At 19.9% G+C, this 18,774-nt stretch overlaps 1 protein-coding gene across 1 annotated transcript in view; it reads left to right on the top strand.

The window, feature by feature from the left end:
• Window positions 1-473: 473 nt before the first annotated feature.
• The window catches only part of LOC117172741 (nischarin-like), a 22,351-nt gene continuing 4,050 nt past the window's right edge, over window positions 474-18,774 (top strand). The window contains exons 1-2 of the mRNA XM_033360925.1: window positions 474-867; window positions 8,578-8,890. Coding sequence (XP_033216816.1) covers window positions 740-867; window positions 8,578-8,890 — 441 coding nt within the window. The 5' untranslated portion in view covers window positions 474-739. The remainder of the gene's footprint in view (window positions 868-8,577; window positions 8,891-18,774) is intronic.

Here is an 18,774-nt window from a genome sequence, read left to right as displayed (position 1 = left end):
GTTGAAATATTTTTTTTTACATCTGTTATTATTAAGCTTTGTACTCAAACGTAGTTTTCTTTCGACTCTTGCATTTCTCAAAGTTTGAGACCGATATTTTATCTATAAAAAAAATTCGAACGTTCAAAAAATGTTGAGGTTCAGAAAAAAGATAAAATAATTTTCACTCAAGTTTCTACCAAAATGCAGTACCTAAACGCACTTTATTGTACTCTAATACATTTCCCTAAGTTTCAGCTCGATATTTTATTTACAAAAAAAGTTCTTAGGTTCAAAAAAACATTCATTGAACCGAAATAGTGAGGTCGGTAATATAGGTATTTAGCTGTGTCACATGCCCTTGAATCAAAGATAGTATCTTTGCTACTAATGGAGGTTACGAGTTTTCATATATAGGAAAAGTAAGCTTTCAATTTCCGCCAGTTGGCAGCGCTCAAGTCTGACAAAATAAAAATAAAATCAGCTGTGAAATTCTGAGGAACTGTCAAAAAGATAAATAGCGAAATGCCATTTTCAAGAAAATAGTAATCTATTATTCATTCATTCGTCAAATAAACTCGGATGTAATGTGTGTTCTACAAGTCTTTGATGCAGAAGAAGAGAACAAGGTGTCTTGATAAAAACGTGAAAAAGCTCGCGATTTGATAACCCCGAGATATCAAATTCATCGCAGTAAATTTTAATCGCTATTTTCTTCACACGAATCGGCTAATTCGGCAAAAATTGAAACTCGAGAAGAATGGCTTGTCTTCTGTTTAATCAGGAAGATGTGGATATTAAAATTCCCTCGAGTGAAACAGTCGATAGTGTCACTTTTTATACAATTGAGGTTAGGATCGCCTCAATCAAGTGGACCGTGAAACACAGGTATTTAATTAAAAAGAAAACCTATATTATCTCCTAGTTTTCATAATTAAAATTGCATTCATTATTTAAATTTACAGTTGAAAAAATAATTCTCAAAAAACAAAAAAATATTTTCTATAATCAAAGAGATGATTCTTAAACAAAAAATCGGAGGTGAATTTTCAGTTGAAAAAAAATTAATTTTCAACAACAAAAAAAGCAAGAATTTTTAACAAAATAGTTAAATCTTCAATAAAATAGTCAAATTTTTAACGAAAAAAGTAGAATTCTGAAACAAAAAATTAATATCAGACATTCGAATAGAAAGAAGTTTTTTAGAAAAAAATAATTAAGTTTAAAATTGTTTATTTAAATTTAAAAATAGTTTTGGTTAAAAAGTTTGTAGTAAATTGTACTATTTGCTTGAAAATTAACTCTCTTGATGAAGATTTATATTTTCGGTTTCAAAATTTAACTGTTTTTTGTAGAAAATTCGTGTTTTTGGATCAAAATTTGAACTTTTTGGTTACCATTCAACTATATTTTTCCGTTAAAAATTTATATTTTTTGTTGGAAATTAACTTTTATGTCGAAAATTTATATTTTGGGATTGAAAATTCAGACTTTTGATTTGAAATTTCCTTGAATTCTTTGAACTTTAATTTTTTTGTTAAAAATGTATATTTTTGGGTTCAAAATTCAACTTTTTTAAATTGAAATTTGAACATTTTGCTTGAAGATTAACTATAGTTTGTTGAAAATAAACTTTTTCCCCTAAAAATTTATATTTTCCGGTTTAAAATTCAACAAATAGTAGAAAAATCGTCTTTTTTGTTAAAAAATGTACTTTTATGTCGAAAAATCATATTTTTAGGATGAAATTTCGACTTTTTAGCTTGTAAATTTCACAATTTGGTGTAGGAAATTCTACTCTTTCTTTGAAATTCAACTTTTTTGTTGAAAATTTATATTTTGGGACTTAAAATTTAGATTTTTAAATTGAAAATTCTTTGAAATTTAACTTTTTTGTTGAAAATTTATATTTTTGGATTCAAAATTCAACTTTTTGGGTTGAAATCTTAACTTTTTGGTCGAAGATTAACTGTAATTAGTTAAAAATGAACTTTTTTCCCTAAAAGTTTATATTTTCTGGTTTAAAATTCCACAAATAGTAGAAAAATCGTCTTTTTTCTTAAATTTAGTATTATGTCGAAAAATTCTACTTTTATGATGAAATTTTGCCTTTTTAGGTTGTAAATTTTACAATTTAATATAGGAAATTGTACTATTTCTTTGAAATTTAACTTTTTTGATGAAAATTTATATTTTGGGATTTAAAGTTTAAATTTTTGAGTTGAAAGTTCTTTGAAATTTAAATTTTTTGTTGAAAATTTATATTTTGAGATTGAAAATTTAGATTTTTGAGTTGAAAGTTCTTTGAAATTTAAATTTTTTGTTGAAAATTTATATTTTGGGATTGAAAATTTAGATTTTTGAGTTGAAAATTCTTTGAAATTTAACTTTTTTGTTGAAAATGTATATTTTCGGGTTCAAAATTCAACTTTTTGGTTGAAATCTTAACTTTTTGGTCGAAGATTAACTGTAATTAGTTAAAAATGAACTATTTTCCCTAAAAGTTTATATTTTCTGGTTTAAAATTCAACAAATAGTAGAAAAATCGTCTTTTTTCTTAAATGTAGTTTTATGTCGAAAAATTCTACTTTTAGGATGAAATTTTGCCTTTTTAGGTTGTAAATTTTACAATTTAATATAGGAAATTGTACTATTTCTTTAAGATTTAACTTTTTTGATGAAAATTTATATTTTGGGATTGAAAATTTAGATTTTTGAGTTGATAGTTCTTTGAAATTTAACTTTTTTGTTGAAAATTTATATTTTGGGATTTAAAGTTTAAATTTTTGAGTTGAAAGTTCTTTGAAATTTAAATTTTTTGTTGAAAATTTATATTTTGGGATTGAAAATTTAGATTTTTGAGTTGAAAATTCTTTGAAATTTAACTTTTTTGTTGAAAATGTATATTTTCGGGTTCAAAATTCAACTTTTTGGGTTGAAATTTAAACTTTTTGGTTGAAGATTAACTATAGTTTGTTGGAAATGAACTTTTTTTCCTAAAAATTTATATTTTCTGGTTTAAAATTCAACAAATAGTAGAAAAATCGTCTTTTTGTTAAAAAATGTAATTTTATGTCGAAAAATTCTATTTTTAGGATGAAATTTTGCCTTTTTAGATTGTAAATTTTACAATTTAGTATAGGAAATTGTACTATTCCTACGAAATTTAAATATTTGATTGAAAATTTATATTTTGGGATTGAAAATTCAGATTTTTGATTTAAAATTTCTTAGAATTCTTTGAAATTAAAATTTGTTGTTAAAAATTTATATTTTTGGGATCAAAATTCAAACTTTTGGATTGAAATTTGAACTTTCTGTTTGAAGATTAACTATATTTTGTTATAAATGGACTTTTTTTACTAAAAATTTATATTTTCTGGTGTAAAATTCAACGGATAGTAGAAAAATCGTCTTTTTTTTCAATAATCTATTTTTATGTCGAAAAATTATATGTTTAGGATGAATATTCGCCTTTATGGCTTGTAAATCTCACAATTTGGTATAGGAAATTCTATTATTTCTTTGAAATTTAACTTTTTTGTTGAAAATTTATAATTTGGGATTAAAAATTTAGATTTTTGAGTTGAAAATTCTTTGAAATTTCTCTTTGTCGTTAAAAATTTATATTTTCGGGTTCAAAATTCACCTTTTTCTAAATTGAAATTTGAACATTTTGTTTAAAGTTTAACTGTAGTTTGTTGAAAATCAACTTTTTTTTCTAAAAATTTATATTTTCTGGTTTACAATTCAACAAATAGTAGTAACATCGTCTTTTTTGTTAAAAATTGTACTTTTATGTCGAAAAATCATATTTTAGGATGAAATATCGCCTTTTTAGATTGTAAATTTTACAATTTAGTATAGGAAATTGTATTATATCTTTGAAATTTAAATTTTTTATTGAAAATTTATACGTTCGGGTTCAAAATTCAATTTTTTGGATTGAAATTTGTACAGTTTTGCGAATTTTTTTATTTTATTTTTTGCTACTATTTGATTAAAAATTAACTTTTTTCTCGAAATTATATATTTTTGGGGTCAAAATTTAACTTTTTTGTAGAAAAATAATTTTTTGAATTAAAACTTCAACAATTTGTTTGAAGATTCTCTTATTTCATTAAAAGTAAACTTTTGTTGTTAAAAATTTATATTTTCGGGTTAAAAATTCTAGTTTAGTCGAAAATTATTTTTGTTTTTTGGTTAATAATGCAGCTATATTTTGTTGAAAATTACCTTTTTTGTGAACAATTTATATTTTCTGCTTTAAAATTGAACTGTTAATACATAATTCTTATTTTTTATTAAAAATTAGCTTTTATGTCAAAAATTCATATTTTGAGATTGAAAATTCAGATTTTTGAGTTGAAAATTCTTTGAAATTTAATTTTTTTGTAGAAAATTAACTTTTTTTTTGTACAAATGTATATATTCGGGTTGAAAATTCAACTGTTTGTAGAAAATTCGTCTTTCTTTTTTGAGAGTTAACCTTTACGTCAAAAATTTCGATTTTTCGGGTTGAAAGGTCAAATTTTTGAATTGAAAATTCGTCTTTTTGGAATGAAAATACTGCAATTTGGTAGGAAATATTCTACTTTTTGTTACTAAATTTTTTTTTTTTTTTTAATTTATATTTTCGGGGTCACATTCAACTTTTTGGATTGAAATTTGAACTTTTTGTTTGAAGATTAACTATATTTTGTTGGAAATTAACTTTTTTTGGTAAAAATTTATATTCTCGGGTGAAAAATTCGCCTTTATTTTTTTAGAATTTATCTTTATGTCAAAAATTCAATTTTTCAGGGTGAAAGGTCAGATTTTTGAGTTGAAAATTCGTCTTTTTGGATTGAAAATACTGCAATTTGGTAGGAAATATTCTACTTTTTGTTACTGAATTTTATTTTTTTTTTGAAAATTTATATTTTCCGGGTCACATTCAACTTTTTGGATTGAAATTTCAACTTTTTGTTTGAAGATTAACTATATTTTGTTGGAAATTAACTTTTTTTTGGCAAAAATTTATATTCTCGGGTGGAAAATTCGCCTTTATTTTTTTAGAATTTATCTTAATGTCAAAAATTCAATTTTTCGGGGTGAAAGGTCATATTTTTTAAATGAAAATTTGTCTTTTTGGATGGAAAATACTGCAATTTGGTACGAAATTTTACTATTTCTTACCAAATTACATTTTTTGTTGATAGTTTAACTCTTTTGTAGAAAATTTATCTTTTCGGTTTGAAATTTAAACTTCTTGGTTGAAGATTCAACTATTTTTTGTTGAAAATTAACTTTTTTGCTAAAAATGTATAATATTTTCGGGTTCAAAATTCAACTTTTTGGATTGAGATTAAAACACTTTGATTGAAGATTTTTTCATTTAAAAATTTATCAGTTTTAGTAGAAATATAATTTCTTTCATAATAAAAGTACAACTTTTTGGTAGAAAGTTGAACTATTTTGTTAAAAACTAATCTTTTTTAATCACAAATTTGAAAAGAAATGTCTTCTTTCTTGAAGAAAAATGCAACTATTTGGTACAATTTTTCTAAAAAATGATACTTTTTGGTTGAAAATTCTGCTCTTTTGTTTAAATTAAAAAAAATTTATTTGTTTAATAAAAATGCCTTCATTTTTAAGATAAATTTCATCTCTTTCAGATAAAAATGCAATTCAACTATTTAAAAAAAATTTATTTTTTTATGTTAAAAATGCATCTGTTTTAGTGGAAATATTATTTTTTTCAAAATAAAAATACTACTTTTTGTTTGAAAGTTGAACTATTTTGTTAAAAATTAATCTTTTTTAATCGCAAATTCAACTACTTGGGCAAAAGTTAAATCATATTTTAAAAAATTCTATTTTTTAATTAAAAATGCAATTAAATTTTTTAAAGAATTATTTTTTTAGTTGAAAATTCTCCCTTTTTAATAAAAAAAATAATTTTCTTCTTTTGAAATTTTATGTTTGTTGGGTAAAAATGCATCAGTTCCGTGGAAAATTAATTTTTTGCTGAAAAGTCTTTTTTTTTTAAAGATTTATATTTGTAGTTGAAAATTTACCTCTTTGGTTAAAAGTTAAACTATTTTGTTAAAAATTAATCTTTTTAATCGCAAATTCAACTACTTGGGCAAAAGTTAAATCATATTTTAAAAAATTCTACTTTTTAATCAAAAATGCAATTAAATTTTTTAAAGAATTATATTTTTAGTTGAAAATTCTCCCTTTTTAATAAAAAAAATAATTTTCTTCTTTTGAAATTTTATGTTTGTTGGGTAAAAATGCATCAGTTCCGTGGAAAATTAATTTTTTGCTGAAAAGTCTTTTTTTTTTAAAGATTTATATTTGTAGTTGAAAATTTACCTCTTTGGTTAAAAGTTAAACTATTTTGTTAAAAATTAATTTTTTAAATTGCTAATTCAAATACTTATGTAAAAGTTAAATCACATTGTTAAAAAATGTATAATTTTTTGAGTAAAAAATTATTTTTTAACTGAAAATGAAATTTAGTTTGTTTAAGATTTTATCTTTTTTTAGTTGAGATTCTCCCTTTTTAGTGAAAAAATTATTTCCTTGGTTTGAAATTTTATATTTGTTGGGTAAAAATGTATCAGTTTCATGGAAAATTAATTTTTTGCTGAAGTAATTTCTGTTTTAATTTAATTTTTGCACAGAAAATCCGTGTTTTGGCTTCTAGTTTTATTTAAAATAAATTAGTAAATTTAAAAATGTGTCTGAAATTCTGTTTTATACCGTTTATAAAAGATAATAAATGTTGAAATTATTTCAAAATTAAAATGCTGGTATTTGAATATTAATGATCAAGGAAAATTCAAAATTAGTGAAGAAAAAATCTGGGAATTTTGAAAATTAAGTTCTTGGACACCCTGCTGCTTGGTTGAAAATTAACTTTTTTCTTGAAAATTAATTTATTTGACAGAACACATTTTTTAGGCTTTGAAAATTCATCTTTTTAGTTGAAAAATTATATCTTTTGTTTTTAATTAGAAGATTTTTATCTGGTAGACAATTTATCTTTCTTGGTTAATAATTGATCTTTTTTGGTTGAAAATAATATTTTTTTGTTAAAAATTCAATTATTTGGCAGAAATAATTTTTAGACTTTAAAAATTCATTTATTTTTGTAAAAATTCTAGTTTTTTTTGTTGTAAAAATGCAATTGTTTGGCTTAAAATTCTTTTCTTTTTTTGAATTTTTTTTTGTAGAAATTAAATTTTCTTGCTTGAAAATTGATGGTTTTCGTTGAAAATTTAAATAATTTGTTAAAAGTTAATTTAGGTTGTTGAAAAGTTATATTTTTTAATTGAAAAATGAGATGTTTGGTTTTTAAATAGAAAGTTTTGTTTTTGGTAAAAATTCTTTTTTTTTTTATATTTTTTTTGAAAAGTTAAACTTCTTGTTTGAAAATTGATCCTTTTGGTTGAAAATTTAAATAAATTGTTAAAAGTAAAGCTATTTTGTTAAAAATTCTTGTTTTTCAGTTGAAAAATTAGATCTTTGGTCTTTAAGTAGAAAAAAATTTTCTGGTTGAAAATTGATCTTTCTTGGTTAATAATTAATCTTTTTTTGTTGAAAATTCTGTTTTCAATTATGAAAATTAAATTTTTTATTGAAAATTCAATATTCCAGGTTGAAATTTTCGCTATCTTCTAAAAAATTCGTATTTTTGTCTTAAAAATTCGACCCTCTGGTTGAAAATGAAACTATTTGGTTAAAAATGATTTTTTTTCTGGAAAATTCAATAATTTCGCAGAACTATTTTTTTAGGCTTTGAAAATTTATCTAGTTTTGTGAAAATTTCATCTTTTTGGGAAAAAAGGCAATTGTATGGCTCAAAATTATTTTCTTTTTTTTGAATTTTTTTTTGTAGAAATTTAATCTTCTTGTTTGAAAATTGATCCCTTTGGTTCAAAATTTAAATAATTGGTTAAAAGTTCATTTATTTGGTTAAAAAGTCATATAAAATGAGCTCTTTTGTTTTTAGACAGAAACTTTTTTTCTGCTAGAAAATTGATCTTTTTTGGTTAGAAATAAAATAATTTGTTAAAAATTCTGCTTCCTTATATGAAAATTAAATTTTTTGTTGAAAATTCAACAATTAAGGTTGAAATTTCAGCTCTTTTCTAGAAAAAACTCGTCTTTTTGTTTTAAAAATTCGACGATTTGGTTGAAATTTCAATTGTTTTTGGTTAAAGCTTAATTTTTTGTATGAAATTCATCTTCTTTGTTGAAGATTAATTATTTTTTCATTGAAAATATGTTCTTTTTTAAAATCCATCTTTTACGACGTAAAAAGCATCTTTTTTAACTAAAAATTAATCTTTTTTGGTTAAAAATGAATATTTTTGTCGAAAATTCGGCTTTTTGATTAAAAGTTTAAAAATTCCGTTAAAAATTCATCATTTTTTTGAAAGTTCAACTATTTTTTTTCAAATGAAACTGTTTTGTTGGAAAAAGAATATATTTCGACTTGAATTCTTTAGAATTTTTGGAAAGAATTTACTCTCCTATTTTCCACGTTTTGAGAGCTAGAATTTCGGGCTTTGTTTATTTATTTAATAAAACTGGATATTTTTACAGATACAGTGAATTTGCTGATCTGCACGAAATTTTAGTTGCGGAGCACTGTGTCGAAAAAGATATTCTACCGCCAAAAAAGCTAATTGGGAATAAAAATGAAGTGTTTGTTGAAAAAAGAAGAGTTGGCCTCGAAGTTTATTTAAATGCCGTATACAATTATTTAAATAAAGCCATGCCAAGGGAATTTGCCCTTTTTTTGGATTTGCACGTTTATGATATTTTCTTCTTGCTGCAAAATATGGCGCTTCAGTTTTTTACAGAAGGAGACGCTTTACTACAATCTTCAAAAAGCTACACTTTCAATCCTATTCAGGTAAAGATTTAACCTTTTTTCTTTAAATTTGGTTATAGATTTTACATTTTATTTATTTATTTGGTTTGAAAATTCAACTATCTAGTTAAAAATAATTTTTAAGTATCAAAGTAATTTTTTTTTTTGCTGAAAATTCATTTTTTTTATATTTAAAATTGATCTATTTCGTTACAAATTTATTTTATTTGCTTAAAAATTTATTTCATGAACTTTAAATTAAATTATTTTTTCTTAAAAATTTATTTATTTATTATTCTTCAATTCAGTTTCTATAAAAAGTTTCTGAAAACTTAATATAATTTAACTTTGAAAATTCAATCATTTGTTGAAAATGATGTTTTTTTTTTAAATTTAATTTTTCTTAATTTATTTTTTTTCCTAATTAATTCTTAATTTAAAAAAATCTTTTTGCTAGAAAATTCATTTATTTGATTGAAAATTCAACTATTTCTCTACAAATTTATTTTATTTGCTTCAAAACTTATTTGATGAACTGCAAATTAAACTATTTTATTTTTTTTTCAGTTGAAAATTTATCTATTTTTTTGAAATTTTAATTTTGATTCATTTATTTATTAATTACGTACTATTTAATTATTTATTTTCTTGGATCTGATTATTCCAATATTTAGTTAAAAATGATTTTTTAATTTATCAAAATAATTTTTTTTTACTGAAAATTCATTTCTTTGGTTGAAAATAATTTTTTTTTCTAATTGAAAATTTATTTTTTTAACTAAAAGTTTAATTGAATGTTTCGTTTATTTTTTTTTAGAGATTTAATCTGTTTAGTAAAAAATTCAGTTTTTTATTGACAATTGATCTATTTCGTTACAAATTTATTTTATTTGCTTAAAAATTTATTTCATGAACTGTAAATTAAATTATTTTTACTTGAAATTTTATTTATTTATTATTCTTTAATTTATTTTCTATAAAAACTTTTTAAAAGTTTCTGAAAACTTAATATAATTTAACTTTGAAAATTCGATCATTTGTTGAAAATTAGTCTCTCTTACTCGAAAGTTTAAATTTTTGGTGGTAATACAATTTTTGTTGGTTGAAAATTATGTTTTTTTTAAAATTTATTTTTATTATTATTTAAAGTTTATTTTTTCTTGATTAATTCTTAATTTTTTCAAATCTTTTTGCTAGAAGATTAATTTATTTTATTGAAAATTTAACTATTTCGTCACAAATTTATTTTATTTGCTTCAAAACTTATTTGATGAACTGTAAATCAAACTATTTTATTTATTCTTTTTAGTTGAAAATTTATCTATTTTGTTGAAATATTAATTTGAATTCATTTATTTATTAATTACTTACTATTTAATTATTTATTTTCTTTGGTATAAACTGTAAGTTAAATTATTCAATTTTTTGCTTATGAAAATTTATTTATTTATTATTATATCATTTATTTTCTTTGTTTGGAATGTTTAAATATTTGGTAAAAAATGTAAGTATTGAAAACTTCATATAATTTCACTTTGAAAATTCGATCATTTGTTGAAAATCATTTTTTTTGCACATTAATTTTTTCTGAATTTCTTTTTATTTTTTTCTGAATTAGATCTTAGTTTTTTTTAAATATTTTTGCTAAAAAATTAATTTGTTGGATTTAAAATTTAACTATTTCATTTTAAAAAAATTTTTATTTGCTTAAAAACTTATTTCATGAATCGCAAATTAAACTATTCTATTTTTTTTAATTTATCGTTTTTAGTTGAAAATTTATCTATTTTGTTGAAATATTAATTTTTATTCATTTATTTATTAATTACTTACTGTTTAATTATTTATTTTCTTCGATCTGAATATTCCAATATTTGGTTAAAAATGATTTTTTAATATATCAAAGTTTTTTTTTTTACTGAAAATTCATTTCTTTGGTTGAAAATAATTTTTTTTTTCTAATAGAAAATTTACTTTTTCAACTTAAATTTTAACTGAATGTCGCGTTGATTTTTTAAAGAGATTTAATCTGTTTAGTAAAAAATTCATTTTTTTATTGAAAATTGATCTATTTCGTTACAAATTTATTTTATTTGCTTAAAAATTTATTTCATGAACTGTAAATTTAATTATTTTCACTTAAAAATTTATTTATTTATTATTCTTTAATTTATTTTCTAAAAAACTTTTTAAAAGTTTCTGAAAACTTAATATAATTTAACTTTGAAAATTCAATCTCTTAATATAATTTTTCTTGGTTGAAAATTATGTTGTTTTTTTTAAATTTATTTTTCTCAATTTTTTTTCAAATCTTTTCGCTAGGAAATTAATTTATTTGATTAAAAATTTAGCTATTTCGTTACAAATTTATTTTATTTGCTTCAAAACTTATTTGATGAATTGAAAATTAAACTATTTTATTTTTATTTTAGTTGAAAATTTATCTATTTTATTGAAATATTAATTTTTATTTATTTATTTATTAATTACTTACTTTTTAATTATTTATTTTCTTCGATCTGAATATTCAAATATTTGGTTAAAAATGATTTTTTATGTATCAAAGTAATTTTTTTTGCTGAAAATTCATTTCTTTGGTTGAAAACAATTTTTTTTTAATTGAAAATTTACTGTTTTAACTAAAAGTTTAACTGAATGTTTCGTTGATTTTTTTTTAGAGATTTAATCTGTTTAGTAAAAAATTCGTTTTTTTATTGAAAATTTATCTATTTCGTTACAAATTTATTTCATGAATTGTAAATTAAATTATTCAATTTTTTGTTATGAAAATTTATTTATTTATTATTATATCATTTGTTTTCTTCGTTTGGAATATTTAAATATTTGGTAAAAAATGTAAGTATTGAAAACTTCATATAATTTAACTTTGAAAATTCGATCATTTTTTGAAAATTATTTTTTTTTTTGCCCATTAAGTTCTTCTGAATTCCTTTTTCTTTTTTTCTTAAATAGATCTTAGTTTTTTAAAAATCTTTTTGCTAAAAAATTCATTTGATTTAAAATTTAACTATTTCACTCAAAAAAATTTTATTTGCTTAAAAACTTATTTCATGAACGGCAAATTAAACTATTCTATTTTTTTTTAATTTATCGTTTTTAGTTGAAAATTTGTCTATTTTTGTGAAATATTAATTTTTATTAATTAATATATTAATTATTTATTAACTTTTTTATTTTCTTTGATGGAAAAACATTCTGTTTTGGTTGAAAATTAGTTTTTTATTTTATTTTTTCCTAATTAAGTCTTAATCTTTTAAAAATCTTTAAAGTAAAAATTAATTTTTTAAATTGAAAATTTAACTATTTGGTTACAAATTTATTTATTTATTATTTTCTAAAAACTTATTTTTTTAACTGCAAATTAAGGTATGCAAATGAAAGTATAAAATTAATGTCTTTTGTTAAAAATGATTTTTTATGATTAAAGTTTTTGCTTTGCTTTTAAATTTATTTCTTTAGTTAAAAATAAATTTTGCTAAACAATTCATTTGCTTCATTGAAAATTGAACTATTTCGTTACAAATTTATTTGCTTAAAAACTTATTTCATTAACTGAAAATTAAACTCTTCTTTTTTTTCTTGAAAATTTATTCATTTATTATTATTTAATTTATTTTCTTTGGTTGGAATGTTGACATATTTGATAAAAAATGTAATATTATTATTATTTTTATTTTTTTCTATTTTGTTCAAAACTTATTTCAGGAGCTGCAAATTAAACTATTCTATTTTTTTAGTTTAAAATTTATCTTATTTTGTTGAAATAATAATTTATATTAATTAATTTATTAATTAATTTTTTTTTGAAAATTAGTTTTTTCTTTTAATTTTTTTAACTAAGTCTTAATCTTTTAAAAATGTTGTTTGTAAAAAATTAATTTTTTTGATTGAAAATTCAACTATTTCGTTACAAATTTATTTTATTTGCTTAAAAACTTATTTCATGAACTGAAAATTAAACTATTCTATTTTTTTTTAATTAATTTTTTTTAGGTGAAAATTTATCTATTTTGTTAAAATATTAATTTTCATAAAATAATGTATTAATTACATATTATTTATTTTCTTTTGTCCGAATATTCAACTATTGGTTAAAAATGTAAATATTGAAAACTTAATACAATTTAACTTTGAAAATTCGATCAATTGTTGAAAATTAGTCTCCGATACTTGAAAATTGAACTTTTTGGTGGTAAAACATTCTTTCTTTGTTGAAAATTATTTTTTTTTTTGAAAATTCATTTTTTATTAAGTTATTTGTCTTTTTTCTTAATTAATTCGTAATTTTTTAAATCTTTTTGCTAAAAAATTCATTTTTTTGATTGAAAATTTAACTATTTCATAACAAATTTATTGTATTTGCTTAAAAACTTATTTCATGAACTGCAAATTAAACTATTTTATTTATTTTTTATTTGAAAATTGATCTTATTTGTTGAAATATTTATTTTTATTGATTTATTTATTTTCTTTCATCTGAATATTCAACTATTTGGTTAAAATGTAAGTTTTGAAAATTAAATACAATTTACCTTTGAAAATTCGATCATTTGTTAAAAATTAATCTCTGATACTTGAAAATTGAACTTTTTGGTCCTAAAGTATTCTTTCTTGGTTGAAAATTAACTTTCTTTTTCGAAAATTAGTTTTTTATTGTTTTTTTTATTTTTCTTAACTAAGTCTTAATCTTTTATAAAAGTTTCTTGTAAAAAATATTTTTTTTAATTGAAAATTTAACTATTTGGTGACTAATTTATTTATTTATTTTTTTCTTTGAAAACTTATTTCTTCATTTGCAAATTAAGTCGTAGCAAATTAACCTTTTTTATTGAAAATTTTGTGGAAAAATAAAATATTTGGTTGAAAATTCTTTCTGTTTTTTGTTAAAAATGATTTTTTATGTATAAAGTTTTTTTTTCTTTCAAATTTATTTCTTTGGTTAAAAATAAGTATTGGTAAAAAATACATTTGCTTGATTAAAAATTTAATTATTTCGTTACAAATTTATTTTATTCGCTTAAAGACTTATTTCATTAACTGTGAATGAAAAATTAAAATGTTTAAATATTTTGTTAAAAATGTACCTATTGGAAATTAAAGTAATTTTACTTTAAAAATTCGATAATTTCTTGAAAATTAATCTATCATACCCAAAGTTGAACTATTTGGTGGTGAAATCATCTTTCTTGATTGAAAATGAACTTTTTTAAAAATAAAAATTCATTTTTTCACGTTTAAAAATAATTTTTTTCGAGAATATTTGACTTTTTAAGATGAAAACTGAACACTTTCCTTAAAAATTCATTTCCTTTGATATAAAATTATTAGAATATATTTTTTTAAATTCTGTATTTTGTAGGAAATTTTGTTTTTTGTAGTGTAAAGTTAATCTTCTTGTCGACTAATTGTTTGAAAATTAATTTCTTTAACAAAATATTTAACTAATTTTTTTTAAACATTTTTTTTTGATAAAAAATTCATTTGTTGGATTGAAAATCTAACTAATTAGTTACAAATTTATTTTATTTGCTTAAAAACTTTTCGTACTGAAAATTAAACCATTCTATTTTTTTTCAAAACTGATTCTTTTTTTAGTTGAAAATTCATCTATTCTGTTGAACATGTGATTTTTTTTTTGTAAAAAATAGCCTTTTGGTTTAAAATTCCATTAAAACATATAATATTTGGTTGGCAATTCATATATTTTATTTAAAATGTTTTTTATTGTATAAAATTAATTTTTTTGGTTTAGAATTAATTTTTTTGTTTGAAAATTCATCTATTAGGTTAAAAATTGATATTCTTGTTTGATGATTTATTATTTTAGTTGGAGCCCCTTTTTTCAAAATTTAATTCTTTTATTGAAAATTTGTTGGAAATTAATTTTTTCAATTGAAAATTTAACTTCTTTAATTTAATTTCTTCTCTATTCTTTTTGATTTAAAATTCTTCTGTTTGGTTGACAATTTCATTATTTTGTCGAAAATCTATTACGTTGAAAGTTCCTTTAAAAATTCACAATTTGGTTGAAAGTTTATATATTTAAAAAAAAATTAATATTTTTTGGTAGAAAATTCATATTTTTGATTGAAAATCCATTTAAATTATTGAAAAATATTTTTATTTTGTATTGAAAATTCATTTTTTTTTAAACTTAAAATGTAAATATTAAATTTTTTGTTCGAAAATTAATATTTTTGGTAGGTATTTAATATCTGGGTTCAAAATTCATATGTTTGGATGAAAATGTAACTATTTTTTGGAAAATTCTTTCGTTGAAATCTTTTGGAATATTTGAAATATTTTGGCATCTTTGAAACCTTTTGGATTCTGTGATATCTTTGTGAAATTATAAAATTTTTTCTTAATTTTTTTTATCTTTCTGAAATCTTTGAAAGCTTTAAGCATTCTCAAAAAATTTGAAAGCTCTTAAATTTTTCGGAACCTCTAAAATATTTTAAATCTTTTGATTTTTAAAAAAATGTTTGTAAATTTCTTTAAAACTTTTCTGAAAGCTTTTAAATATTGTGAAATATTTGAAACCTTTGGGGATCTTTAAAATCTTTTTAAATATTTTTGAAATCATTGAATTTTTTTTTTAAACTTTTAAAAAATTTGGAATCTGTTCAAATATTTGAAATCTTTGAATTCTTTTTAAAATATCTTGAAATATTTAAAATTTGTTAACATTCTTTTGAAACTTTCTGAAAACTTTGAAATATTTGGACATTTTTGAACCTTTTAAAGATTTTAAATATTTGAAATCTGAATTCTTTGGGAAATATTTTGAAATTTTTTAAATCTTTGTGAATTTATTTGGAACTTTTCTGAAATATTTGAAATATTTTGACATCCTTGAAACCTTTTTGGGAGCTTTGGAATCTTATAAATCTTTGTGAAATCAACGAAATATTTCTGAAATCTTTGAAATACTTTTTAAATGTCTAAAAAATTTGAAATCTTCTAAATTATTTTACAATATTTCGAAATATGTTAAATGTTTTGGAATCTATACTTTTTTTTAAAATAATTGAAATCTTTTATATTGTTGTGAATTTCTTCAAAACTTTTTTGAAAGATTTGAAAATTTTGACATTTTTGAAGTCTTTTGGGATCTATGAATTCTTTGTGAAATCATTTGAAATTTCTAGAAAAATTTGTGAGTTTCTTTAAAACTTTTTTTTAAGATATTTGAAATATTTTTACATCTTTAAAACCTTTTGGGATCATTAAAATCTTTTTAATCTTTAAAATCTTCAACATTATTTTTAAATGTTTCGAAATCTTTTTAATGTTTTGGAATCTATATAATTTTTTTTAAATATTTAAAATATTTTAATTCTTTGTGAAATATTTTAAAATATTTTAAATCTTTGTGAATTTATTTTTAAAGTTTTAAATCTGTAAAAAATGTTAGAATATTTAAAATCTTGGAATTATTTATGAAATATTTGGAAATGTAGACTTTTTTTTAAATGGAATATTTATTGATTTATTTAATGATTACAAGGATAGAGTCCGAAATCTCGCATCCGCATCACTTCGCCCCACGCTTCGCACTCCCGATTTTTTTCTCCTTTCATCCTTCCATTCTCATCGCTAGGTGTCACTTCAGTATTTTAAATTTCAATCCCTACATAGGTATGATAGAAATATTTTTCAATCTTTGAAATAGTTCATAAATCTTTAATATATTGACGAAATCTTCTAAATTATCTTGAAATATTTCGATATCTTTGAAATATTTGGGAACCTGTAAAAATTTTAAAAATATCTGATATCTTTTGCAATATTTCAAAAGATTTCAGATCCTTCAATTGTAAATGATAAAAAATAATTGATCTCCACAGTTCTACGCAGTCAGCGAACGACTGAAACATCCCTTTGAAATCATTCTTAAATCTTCTGATTTTTTTAAATCTTCTGAATTATTTTCAAAGGTTTTTGAAATTTATTAAAATCTACAAAAATAATTTTAAATCTTCCTGAAGTAATTAAAATCTGAAATATTTAAACAGTTTGAAATATTTAAATCTTTGAAATCTTTTAAATTGTTTAAAAATATTTTAAAATTTTTGTGTAATGTTTCAAATATTTATGAAAACTCTGAAATATTTGAAATATTTTGGAACCTGTGAAACCTTTTTAAATAATTGAAATCTTTGAAATCATTCTAAAATCTTTTGTTTTTGTTTTAAATCTTCTGAATTGTTTAAAATTTTTTTTTGAAATTTATTGAAATCTTTTGAAATATTTGTGAAATCCTTGAAATATTAATGAAACTTCTGAAATCTTCTAAATTATTTTTTAATATTTCTAAATTTTTGTGAAATGTTTCAAATATTTATGAAAACTCAAAAATCTTTGAAATATTTCAAATTATTTTGAAATATTTATAAAATCTTTTAAATATTTATGAAAACTTTGAAGTGTTTGAAATATTTGTAAAATCTTTTAAATATTTATCAAAACTCTGTAATCTCTTAATTTTTTTTGAAATATTTCGAAGTATTTGAGAAATCTTTGAAATATTTACGAAAAGTCGAAAATCTTTGAAATATTTAAAATAATTTAAAAATATTTTAAAATCTTTGAAATATTTTGGAACCTGTAAAACTTTTTAAAATAATTGAAATTATTCTCAAATCTTCTGATTTTTTAAAAAATCTTCTAAATTATTTTTAAATGTTTTTGAAAATTATTGAAATATTTTAAAATATTTGTAAAATCCTTAAAATATTTGAATCTTTGAAATCTTCTAAATTATTTTGAAATATTTTAAAGTACTTTGAAATATTTATGAAAACTCTGAAATCTTCACAATATTTTTAATGGTTTGGAAATATTTATGAAAACACTTAAATCTTTTAAATCTTCTAAATTATTTAGAAATATTTCGATATCTTTGAAATATTTGGGAACCTGCAAAATCTTCTAAAATATTTGAAATATTTTAAACTTTGAAATCTGTTAAATCTTTGCTAAAATATTGATTTAAAAAAAAAATATTTCAAATATTTCAAAAGTTTATTACATCTGAAAATTATAAAAAATCTTTAAAATATTTATGAAAACACTGAAATCTTTGAAATCATTCTCAAATCTTCTGATTTTTAAAAAATCTTCTGAATTATTTGAAAATTTGTTGAAGTTTGTTGAAATCTTTTGAAATATTTATTCATTCCTTAAAATTTGTATGCAACCTCTGAAATCTTTTAAATTATTAAAAATATTTCTAAAATCTTTGTGAAGTATTTAAAATATTTATGAATACACTGAAATCTTTTAAATCTTCTAAATTATTTTGAAATATTTGTGAACTATTTAGAATATTTATGGAATTTGTAAAATCTTCTGAATTATTTTGAAATAGTTTAAAATCCTGGAACTATTATAAATTATTTGGAAATATTTCGATATCTTTGAAATATTTGAAATCTTTGATTTCTTTGTGATATGATTTGAAATCTTGTTGAAACTTTTCTGAAATTTCAGCGAACGACTGAAACATACCTTTGAAATCATTCTTAAATCTTCTGATTTTTTTAAATTTTCTGAATTATTTTCAAATGTTTTTGAAATTTATTAAAATCTACTAAAATAATTTTAAATCTGCCTGAAGTAATTAAAATTTGAAATATTTGAATCTTTTATATATTTTAAAGTGTTTTTAAATATTTTGAAATATTTGTAAAATTTTTGAAATATTTATGAAAACTCTGAAATATTCTGAATTTTTTGAAATATTTGTAAAATCTTTGAAATATTTATGAAAAATATGAAATCATTGAAATCTTCTAAATTATTTTGAAATATTTTGAAATATTTGAAATATTTTGGAACCTGTGAAACCTTTTTAAATACTTGAAATCTTTGAAATCATTCTCAAATCTTCGGTTTTTTTA

The sequence above is a fragment of the Belonocnema kinseyi genome, chromosome 5 (assembly GCF_010883055.1).
Source record: "Belonocnema kinseyi isolate 2016_QV_RU_SX_M_011 chromosome 5, B_treatae_v1, whole genome shotgun sequence".
Lineage (NCBI taxonomy): Eukaryota > Metazoa > Arthropoda > Insecta > Hymenoptera > Cynipidae > Belonocnema > Belonocnema kinseyi.
Note: the sequence above shows the minus strand (reverse complement) of the source record. Positions and strands in the feature narration are given on the sequence as shown.